This window comes from Filicampus tigris, chromosome 16, assembly GCF_054856515.1.
Source record: "Filicampus tigris isolate MCC_2025a chromosome 16, RoL_Ftig_1.0, whole genome shotgun sequence".
In the NCBI taxonomy this organism is placed as follows: domain Eukaryota; kingdom Metazoa; phylum Chordata; class Actinopteri; order Syngnathiformes; family Syngnathidae; genus Filicampus; species Filicampus tigris.
In genome coordinates this window covers 102,462-114,052 of record NC_141232.1, presented here as the reverse complement: position 1 = coordinate 114,052, position 11,591 = coordinate 102,462, and the positions used below count along the sequence as shown (strand labels likewise).

Genomic DNA, 11,591 nt, shown 5'->3' with positions numbered 1-11,591 from the left:
TTCTGAGTTCAGCATATGGTCAGGCGGGACACAATATACACGTCCATGTGAGGGGCTGCTCGGCTTATTACTTCCTCCTTTGCTCTTCTCTGCATTTCTCCATCGTAATTTTGTTTTAAGCTCACTATGTGTCTATTATGCTTTAATGTGATACCAAAGATGCATTTGTACCAACAAATGCATCATAGACATCTTCCCCATTGAGTAAATAAACATCAGCCAGCCGCCAGTATGTGCGGGAGTACGGTAATGTGACTTGCTTGTGTCGGGTTTATTTTTTCACCTCGAGCTCCGACAGGATGTCGTAAGGGGGAAGAAGACTAAGGTAGAGAGAGTGGTTGGAGGTATCAGTTACGGACACTGGCCAGAGAGATCAGCCACAACCCTACTTTGGCTCTAGCTTGAAGGTACTGTTAAGTGTGTTATTGTTTGTTTGCTTGTTTGCTTGTTTGCGCCAGTTCCTTTAGCTGCCGCTGCTAAGCATGCCCAGTAGCTTGCTGGGGTCCATGCCCTGTTGCTGGGCCATCTTCTGCACGTCAAAGCCCATGTGCATGAGGAACTGGATGACGTTCATTTCCTGGCCTGTGAACTGGTCGCGGATGGTGGGGCAGGTGGGATTGCAGTGCGGCCACGGGCAGCTGTCTATCAAATGCACAGGGCAGCCTTTGGGCGGGGCTTTGTTGTTCCTGCTGTCATGGAGACTGCGGTCCCAGCAGTGCAACGCCCGCGGCAAGGAAGTGCCTTTGACCTGCACGTCCGTCCAGTAACTGGAAGGTGACACAAGAGGGCGCTGTTAAATCACTCGTAAGCCTAGCAAACGCTACTCAACGGCCACTTAAACTCACTTCCTCGTGATGACTTCATGTGAGAGGCATGCCGGGGCGAACATAGCTCTAAAATGGAAGACGTTTTCAATCAGGCAAAATGCGCACATCCCGCAGTTCCAACCGCCTTTCCCCTAAAGGGCATGACGTTAACTTACGGTACATCTTTGAGGGTGTTTCGCAGCTCAATCCCCAGGTTTTGGATGTAGCGCCACTGGCCTTCCTGCACGGGCTGTCCCGTCAACTGAATGTTGTCTACCGTCAACTGGGCCTCGTCAAACAGCCACTGGACCACAAAGACCGGGCCTACAAATTGGCATAACAAGGGTAGACTGAGAGCAAAGCGTGCTTCTGTGGAGACGTGAATGCGGTTCCTTTGGTGGCGGAAGTGTACTTTTTATGGACGGGAAGACTCGGTAGCCAAAAAAACAATTCCACTCTTCTCCTTCATGGGCTTGCTTGCATTTCTCTGGCACCACCCCTCCCCAGTACCTGTTGGTAAGGTCAAATACAGAGAGATCAGAGACCGATTCGCGTCAGCCAAGTGCGGCACTGCCCCAGCAGGGCCAGCAGGTGGTGCGCTTGCGTAACAAATACACTCTGGTGACTTGATTACACTCTGAATAGGTACCAATTCAGTTGCCAAATGAAAGGCTACGCATGAGCTCACAGCCCTCGAGCGGGTCTCCCCGAATTTGACAGGGTTGCTGGCAGGTCTCTGTCCTGCTTTATTTATTCATTGATCATTGATTCATGTATTCAAATGAGCCATCCCAGTCTTGCCCTGGGGTGTAAACGATTGTGCCCTTGTAAGTCTGCCTCCTAATGCGTCACATGAGCAGAAAAGCGACTTTTCAGTCCATTGCCGTGGACTACATGCCACACCAGCCTTCAGAGGCACTTATGCGCTTGCCAGTGGCAGTGATTGGCAAGTCTAGCCAGAATCGTACTCCGTTCCCAATACCAACCAACCAACACGAAAACACCTCCGCAGCCTCACGTGCCACGAGAGAAGAGTAAACTGTTATGTTTCAAAGAACGAGTGGCTGGCTCAGTTCAGTGTTCTCGTGTGTGGCGCTTTGTAGCAGGTAAAGTTGCAATCAGAGCAAGATGTTCTCTCTGCTGAAATGGAATCGATTTGACGGCCGCGTAAAGCCTCCTGATTCCGTACGCCGCTTACTCGATGCCTCTCTTGATGGTCTCAGTCGGGGCGCAGCTGACCGCATCCACGCAATCTGTCAAGTCATACTGCTTGTTGTCCAAGAACCAGCCAGAGTCCGCCAGGCCACGCACTTGTATCCCAGTGTGTCCCAGACCCTCCAGCAGCTCTGACACGCGGTCCACATTCAGCAGCACCCCGGTCCCACCGGCGCTGCATGCAGATTGGACATCTTTCGATTGGTAATCACAGCAGCGATGACAAGGTTCACTGGGGCCCCCTCGCCAACATACCTGCTCCCAGCTAGCAGCAGAACCTTGGCGTTGTCCAGACCCTTTCTAAGCAATGCTTTGACCACCTCTCGAATGATCAGCGAGCCCATGAAAGCGTAGCCGCCTGCTCATTGCAGAGAAAGAACATGTGGAGTAACTTGGAGCGGGTTTCCCTTCAATGCCATGATTTACTTGACAGCATCCAGTCATGACCTACTGTGCTCTGTTTTGGCGGTGGCGCCGCTCCACGCATCGCTGGAGCAGTACGGGATGTACCTGTGCAAAGCATTTGAAAGTCATTGGATGTTCGGGTCGAACCCTTTCATTTGAAAGCATTTTTTGAAGAACATAAACATGAGTGGGCCTACACCATGTTGGCATTCCACCAGTGAGGGTTTTCCTCAGGCAGTGGAGACAGGATCCCAGTGCCTGCGCAGACAGATCAGCAGGTATCATTAGCCATTCCGGCACTCCCAGACACATCCTCTTCCTCGTCGTCGTCGTCATTACCGCATGAATTATAGTTATTACACCTCAATCAAAGACGGAGGCATCCGCGCTCTTGGAGCAGCGGGCGCCAGCTCCACCGACACCGCAGACGCAAGCGATTTGCTCGTAGTCTCGGCAGCAGATCGAGTGGTCTGGTCGTGCGAAAAGAAAAAAAAAAAAAGAAAAGAAAAAGGGGTCCGAGGCATACCCGAAGCCGGGGGTCACCGGCCTTTTTGAATTGAAATGTTCCCATCGCTGTGGCTAATGCAGGAATGGTCGTACCGACAATTTGTTTTGCGCGCGGAGCGCAGCTGAGTTCTCGTTGTATCGCATTGATTTCGTAATGGCCGTGGGCCAAACAAACAACCTCATCTCTGTCTTCAACATGGATTTTCAATGGCATTCAGCAGACCGTTTCATTTGAGGTAGAACCCTAGATTGCTTTGCCCTTCGCTCGGAAGACGTCGTCTGAGAAGTAGTGTCGGTGACGGCGGGTTATTCAAAGCGATAAGCGAACAGCATCACAAAAGTGATGCTGTTCGCTTATCTCACTCGAGTCAGTGACTTGATACAAGAGAATCATCTAAATCCGCCGTGCTTCCGGCGAGTCCGCCAACTGAATTTGGTGGATTGATCGACCGAATCATCAGAATTTGCCGCGTTTCCAGTGGCTCAGCCGACTCCGGTACGTGAGCTTATTCAGTCGAGCCGGCGGTGCTTCGCGTGGGTCCGCCAAATCAAGCCAGCAGACCGAGAAAGCAGACTCATCGGAGTCTTTGGTGTGTCCGGCGCGCTCGCTGTTTTTCTGCGACTACTTGGCAGCAGTCAGCCTAAGGGACTTCTAGAAGCCGCTTTGACCTTCCACTCGCGATTCCTGATTCATTATGAATATTTGAATGGTTTACCTGGCGGATTCAGCTTACGACCCGCCCCTGCGGAAACCAGAGCAGGGCATTCGACTCAAAATTGAGCGTCCGTTATTTGTCATCCGTCTGCAGCGTGGCTACCCTTCCGTCGTCCGTCATTTGCCTGTTTTTTTTCCGGGCGGTCCTGGGGAATAGTACCCGCCCATAGGCCGGTCCACCTCTCATTCTAAACGGGCTTCTGTCGGCGTTTCTCAAAAATACAACAACTAAAAAAAACCGACCTCCCCCCACGCGCCGCTTGTGTGCATGGTGTGCCATAATCTGGAAATGTAGCAGTGTGTCTTCGAGGACGGGAAGGCTCCCGCACTCAGCGCGCACTAATTGGATGGTCGATTCTCCAACGAGGGCCGGCAACAAGCGAACAAGCAGTGCAAGTGAGAGCTCTATATAAATGCTCCCAGTCAGACCAGCGGATCGTCGAAGGCACACAACAACATTTCCGGATTCCAGTCAGACAAGCGGAGCGCTCATTGAATTTGAACAGAATGAGCGACTCGCCGCCGATACGCGAACAGAATGAGCGACTCGCTGCCGATACGTGAAGAGAATGAGTGACTCGCTGCGTCATGGAAACCTGTTCGCGGCCCGGTCCATCACTCCAATCTGTCCTCAAGCAACAACAACTCACTATCGCTCCTCCCAGCGCTCGCTGCGGCCGTGGAAAAACGGACAGACTACGGGGCAGGGATGGATCAAATACATGGGCTTCCAACCGTGCTTCGTCCGTACGGCCAGGCGGTTAGACGGAGCGGTCCGTCGCTTGGACGGAATCGGCCCATCTCTGGTAGAAAGCATTGCGGCCGTCGAGATGAGGTGTTGCCCTTTGTCATTCCGTGAAATAAGAGATACATATCCCGTATATATGAATAGAAAATCTGGAACAAGTATGGTGAGGCTGACCTGTTTTTGTTTGAGGCCACTTGGACGAGCTCATCAGCCTCCTCATGGTCTCATATCGGCTGTCGCAATTCTCTTTGTTGAAGCAATACCAGCCACCTGCACGGAGGGTGCACAAAGAGCGAGAAAGAGATGTTTTGTTCCAAAAACATCTCCGGATGAGTGGTATCGAGAGTGGAAAAACGCGGTTGGCCCTCTTACTTACCCTCGAGGAATATCAACCAGCGTCTGCTTCCTCTGGATTCCTTCAGGTAATACCTGAGGGACAGCCAAGAATACGCCAGCGCAGTGTGTCATGTACCATCTCTAGTTACATGACACCGTTTGGTTTTCGACCAGCATGACAATCGACACATTCCAGTGTTGACATGGTGCACTTTCCAACGCTTTGGGCGCGATAACCAGCGTCGCCATTCCTGTTGTCACTTAGTCAGACTTTTATCGCGAACGTTAGCATCCTGTTGCTTTCTTGATTCCTATCTTCCGGGGGGGAAAAGGTGACACCTGCAGGCTACGGCAATGGCAAAAAGGTGACTGGAAGATCACTGATGTTGCTTATCTCAATGTCCCCTATGCTGCTCACGCGGCGAAGAGCAGTACAAGAACAGCGACGTTCCTTTGAGCTCGTCATTCTTCGGCCGCGATATCGCAACTACACCAATGACCAAATCGATTGGCATTTTAGAGCGGGTCGATCGCACGGTCGCTCACTTGGTATTGAGACTGAGGCAGTCACACGCAGCAAATTCCAGGGCAAAGCGGACTTTCTGAAGCGAATAATCAAGGGTGTGTCGATGAGGCAGCCAACTAGCCGTGTCTAAACTCTGGTGACAGCCAAACACGTTTCAGGGACTGCAGAGGAATCCATTTGCCCAGGCCTCACTTCCAAGCTCTTTAGTCGACCAAACAAGTGTAGCTTCAGACTCCATAATATGAATCCTACATTTTCGCACATACTAAATGATTGCATTTGTCAGCAAACGGGAGCTGTTGGATCTTAACTGATAACCATCACAGTGCTGAATGCAAAAAAGGCCATCTGCCAGTTGACCGTCCCCTTGCACTGTTACTCCTGCTGTGTGACTAAAGAGCTTAGAGTTTTACCACACTCCTTTAAAGGAGGAATTACGCAGAATTATTATTGTTAAAGCCAAGAATAGACGAGGCACCGTCGCCGGCTTTTCAGTCACGTCTTCACATCGCTGTTGTGGTCCAGGATATATCACAGCAAATCATCATCATCATCATCATCATCATCATCATCATAATAACAATGATAATAATAACGCCGGTAACCATGCAAACATCATGATCGGTGTCCAATAAAAAGCATGGCTCTCCAAACAACTGCAACAACCTACATAATGACGTGTACAGCTAACTACAGTTTTCTGTATGTTTTTGCACAGGCAAGTGAAATCAAATGTCCTTGGTAATGATTACAGTAGGTAATGACAACATTCGATCTGTCCTGCCATTCCATTCTAAGAATAAATAAAACCTTAAGCACAAATAAGATTTAACCCGCAAATGCTCACTGTATATAGTATTTTTTTCAGGAATTTACTATGGCACTTAAAACCTTTTTATGGAAAAAAAAACAAAAAACCTGCCCCCGATAGGACTCTCTAACAATGTTACCAAGCAATAACTTATCAAAAGAAAACACGACACTTTTTACTCCAAAGAAACTAACAATATGTACAACGTTATCGTGCATTTATACAATACAGCGCAATACAGTTTTATTTACCGTATTGGCCCGAATATAAGACGGCCCCTGCTTATAAGACGACCCCGTCTTTTTCAAGACTCAAGTTTGAAAAAAGTTTTTTTGAACACCAAATGATTTTTTATACAGAAAATAATTACAGTGCATCTGAAACAAATGATTATAACAATATATTTGAGAGAAAAAGCATGTTATTTTGCCTCATTCTAATCTTAATACCTGAACATTTAAATACGTAAACTAAAGTGCAATCACATTCGTAAATGAATGGCTTCTGGTTTTTGAAATGTAAAGAAATCAATCTATTGGGATCAAACAACAAAATTGCAACAACTGCATTAACCAGTAAAGTGAAGTCTAACTGTGACTGTGGTCTTGAAACAAATCTGAATGAGGAAAAACATTGCAATAAAACAACGCAAACTGGTTTAACTTGAGAGTAGCTGAGATCTGTCATGACAGAACATTACTCTTCACAAACACGATCTGCCTCGCTGTGCGCACGTCATCCTCACGTGACAGGGGTTCGCTATGCATTCGCTTCAATGATATCTGGCGCCATCAAGCGGCGTGAACGGGTATAATGTCTAGACCCCGAATATAAAACGACACCCGCTTTTTCAGTCTTATTTCAATGCAAAAAACACCGTCTTATATTCGGGAAGAAAAAAAAAAAAGTTGCCATGACAACAAAAGAATGCTTTTGTTGTCATGGCAACTTTATTTCAGTTTGCACAAGGACTAGGAAGCATTTTAAGCCACCAGGATTGCACCTTTGGCCACAATGTGACACGGGATTCTGGTTAAGGTTAGCAAAAACTTTGAAACTTTTAACCGTTAAAGCGGCAGCAGGCTCCCACTTAACAGTTCAATAGATTGGCAAGTAAGTGTAGGCTGTGTGAAATGTGAAACGTCCGTGAGAGTAAAGCTGTGTGAGCAGCGAGCCGACACATTGTGATGTACATAGTGCACTCCATTTACCCTTTTAATCAAATGGGTTCAGATAACGGATGGATGGATCTTTCGTTTGTTGGACCTTTTTTTTTTCTTTCCCCCGATTGATAAGATAAGAATGCCTTTATTGATCCCACAGTGGGGAAATTTTCAATTTTGATGATTGACGGACGGATGGCGGATGTTTAAGGACGGAAGCGTGGTGAAAATAACATGACGGACTGATCGCCAGACGATTACAGTTTGGTCCGGCTTGAGAAATAGACAGATTGACGGATGACGGACGTGTATCCAAGCTGCTGACAGATGATGACTGACGGACTGGCAAACCTTCGGAAAATGCTCATCTCTGCTGTTTTCACCGTTGAAACCGAGCCGGATTTCCACATGCTGCACGGATTTCTGTGTTGAAGCAACAGGAATGGCAAGTAGTGCTTTCAAGAGTCAGACTCTAAAAAAACAGCAGCGGGTCCCATACTTAAAACTGCCACCATCAAACCGTAAGATCAATGTACAGAATGTAACAGACAAGACTTTGTTACCGCAAAGTTGAATCGAAAAGCCCTCGGCTTTGGAAATGGTCGGAACAAAGACGACCAAACAACCTGCATTTCACTCTGATGACCGGTGACCTACATGTGGGAAAGCCTCGCATTCTTTCCCATGTTGCACTGCACATGTGCAGATTTGAAATGTTTTCAAGAACAAGAAGGACTCAATCACTGTACATACACTAAGGTTAAGGATATCACAGAATTAAGAACAGAAAATGTCATCATAAATGCCTTTGGCAGTCAATAAAATAGCTTTCAGCATTTTACTTTTGACACTCTGTGACATTAAACAAACCCCGAAAAAGGCCCATTTTGGGCCCCTGAGCCACAGGTCGGGAAATGCTGAGCTATAGTCTACGGGTTATAAACGCAAGGATAAGCAACCCAGAAGACGTTACAAAATTGACAACAGCCTCGGATAAAGAAAAAAAAAAGGCCTTTGCCGATTGCTGGTAACATTTAACAGTACGATTGGCTGGCAAAACCAGTTGAGTGTGTGCCGCGCCCAGCGCCCAAAGACAACTTGGATCGGCTCCAGCGCGCCTGAGACCCTTCGTGAGGAGAAGCGGTTTGGATAACGGATGGATGGAATCGAATGAATGTTGAACTGGACACATTTTGAGCCCCAATAGAACGGGAAAGCCTGTGCTATAGTGTAAAGGTCACAAACCTAATGACAAGCAACGTGGAAAGCATTACAGAATATATCACAACAGACCTGGCTCTAAAAAAATAAAATAAAGTTTGGCCAATCAATAAAATGAATTGGACTTTACATCCACGGAAGTGGAACCAGACCCATTTGGGCCCCTAATCCACAGTTTTGGGGAACCCGTTCTACAAGCTTAGAAACTTGTTGTTAAGCAATAGCAAAGGTGACATGACATCGTTGGTCGCCATGAAATGGCACGGGATCAAAATGCATTTGAACTATGTGACCCAAGTAGCAAGATGTAGCTACACTGCATGTTGGCACATTCTCTTCCAAGGGTCATCGACCTGCCGCTAATGTCGCCACACGCGGTTGTGGCTGGCAAAGAGGCCGTTTGCCTTTACGTACCCCGCTGCGCTGCCGTCGTTGCACGTGACCGAGGCGTTCTCCACAAAGTGGAGCCTCATGTCGTGGTCGAGCTTCTGCGCCGAGCACGGGTACAGCGACTGCGCCAGGTTCTTCACTTGCGTCATGAAGTTATCCATGTTGTCCTCCACGGCGGTGAAATCCAGTGGGAAGCTCTCGGTGGCGTCACCCCGGTTGCCGCTCGCCGCCCGGTATGTGGGAGGCGGCGGCGCGCGTCGCGGTTGCGGGTTGCGGCCAGCGCGGAACCTCCGCGCGCACAGCCCGGATCCGGACTGCATCGCGACCAAGAGGAGCGGCAGCAGCGATGAGGCCACCCGGACTGCTGTCATCTTGATTGCCCTCATAGTGGAGTACGCTACGGGACCCTCCGCCTTTTTCGCGCAATGGCACGCCAAAGACAAGTTCTCTTTACAGTCCTGTTCGATCACCCGTGGAATTCTCGCAGACGTTCCCGTCGACACTTGTGCCATGCTCTTGTATTTTATTCAAACTTTCCCCCCTTGGGTGCGCGTCCAGCCAATCAGCAGCGGCGGGGAGGGACTCGCAGCACGTTCAAGCGTGGCAGAACTACACCCACCCACCCGATCATGCGCACACGCACACGCACACGCACACACACACACACACATATATATATATATATATATATATATATATATATATATATATATATATATATATATATATATATATATATATATATACATATATATATATACATATATATATACATATATATATATACATATATATATACATACATATATATATACGTATATATATACATACATATATATATATGTATATATATACATATGTATATATATATGTATATATATACATATATATATACATATGTATATATATATGTATATATATACTTTTTTTAAATTTATTTTTTTTATTGGCCTTGAAATGTCCATTTCGCCATTGCAACACCGATTTATTATGACGTGACAGTACGCATTTTGTTTGTCAGACCCACAAATCATCCTAAAGTAAGATTAATTTTGCCTTAAGGGAAGAATTGTATCATGGAAGTGGGTTGTATTTTTCTTTCATCCGGACAGAAATGCTCTCTGCAAAGTCAATTGATTGAGTGGCAATAGTGTACTCCTCTCGTTTGCCATATGCACATTCATTTCACCTAAATATTTTCTGTGTTAATTTAAGAGGGGGAAAGCTCTCATGGTTGTAGTGAGTTGGATACTTGTTTTTTTCTTTCTTTCTTTCTTTCTTTCTTTCTTTTTTTTTTTTTTTTTAATCCAGACAGGCCCTCCAAAGATCAAAGCAGCCATCACTCTTTCTGTCCCCTCCCTCCTACATCAGTCTCTCCCTTTCTGTCTCTCTCCAAACTTTCTTGGGTGTCTGTATATTCAACGCTGAGCAGAGCATCCTGGCGCAGAGAAACGCAGGAATGCGTTGTTGCATGGCCACCTTTTTCATTCGGATGCAAACATTAGCAGTACCAGACATCTTCAGACCCTCTTTTACCATAACGTTTGAAACAAATAAAAGTAAGTTCCTGGGATTGAATGGCTCGACTGGGAAAAGTCATATAAATACTGAACGTTTTTTAATGGTAAATAAAAAAAAGTACAACATTGAAGTGGCCGGCTGTAGACGGCATATCTGCATACATTTTTCCCATTGAAAATAGTGAAAATAGAAGTCCTAGGCATCATGACATTTTTTGGTTCAGGTGTAAAAAAATAAATAAATAAAGATGACCACCTTAACCCCAACCACAAATGGTGAAAAGTGAATGGACCACACACATCTCTGTTTAACATTATCAAGTGTAAAAAAATAACATTTTACTCGTAGGGAACCTTGATAACTCAGTGATGCAAGAGTCTTGAGTAACTTTTGCTCTAAATTCTTGTTAATGCTTTGTTAATGCTGGGTTAGGGTGAAAAACAAAGACATGCATGTTTGGTTCATTGCAGACTCTCTTGGAGTCACTGTGAGTGTACCGTAAATGCTCATCCGTACCGGTGACTGACGCGCGGGCAATCAATCATGTAGTTTGCCTCTTGCCCAACATCAGCTGGAACAGGCTCCAGCTAACCTGCGACTCTGAGCAGGGTAGCACATGAACGGCTGGATGGTCGTGTGCCAGGTAGGACGCATACGGGCTGGGCTGACCAGCAGGAGTGATGCTATTCATGGAAGCAACTTCAAACACATGCATTTGTCGCCTCAAACATGTGCTCAGGTCTATACAAGCGGAGGTCTGTCACAGATTGAGCCTAGTCACTTGGACCCTTGTTTTATCATGCACCATCCCCCAAAATATACGCCTGAAATCACCCACAGATGGAGCGCGGCCTCAGACAAACGCTCGACCACGAAGGGACTGCGATCAAACGTCTTTTGACCGGCGTGAGTGGCAGATGCATATGAAGGGACCGATTGAAGACATTGAGGCCATTCCAGTTTCTGTGAGGCCAAAGCCATTTATCAGGAAATCTCCTGGCCCACAGAAAACCAGTTCCAATCACCACAAATGATTGGGCTTGTGTGCCAAGCCTTTACGTAACGCTATAAACAAGCAGAAAAGATAAGAGGGGTGACAGCAGAGCATGGATTTGTTTGAAAGTGTCTTTGAATTCACCAAAGCGTGTCCGAAGCGCAAGTTCACACGACTTGCCCCAGCAAGATCATTCCGACGCATGTGACAGGGACAATTGCTTTCAACAGTCT

At 46.8% G+C, this 11,591-nt stretch overlaps 1 protein-coding gene across 1 annotated transcript; it reads right to left on the bottom strand.

Moving 5' to 3' along the window:
* Window positions 1-234: 234 nt before the first annotated feature.
* notum1a (notum, palmitoleoyl-protein carboxylesterase a) lies at window positions 235-9,429 on the bottom strand. Its single transcript, XM_086056543.1, has 11 exons — window positions 8,868-9,429; window positions 4,773-4,825; window positions 4,571-4,666; window positions 2,624-2,684; window positions 2,473-2,531; window positions 2,277-2,379; window positions 2,005-2,196; window positions 1,219-1,316; window positions 983-1,130; window positions 846-893; window positions 235-767 (listed from the first exon to the last, which is right to left on the bottom strand). The coding sequence occupies exons 1-11, from the start codon at window positions 9,353-9,355 to the stop codon at window positions 464-466; spliced, it is 1,650 nt and encodes a 549-aa protein (XP_085912669.1). The 5' UTR covers window positions 9,356-9,429; the 3' UTR covers window positions 235-463.
* Window positions 9,430-11,591: the final 2,162 nt, after the last annotated feature.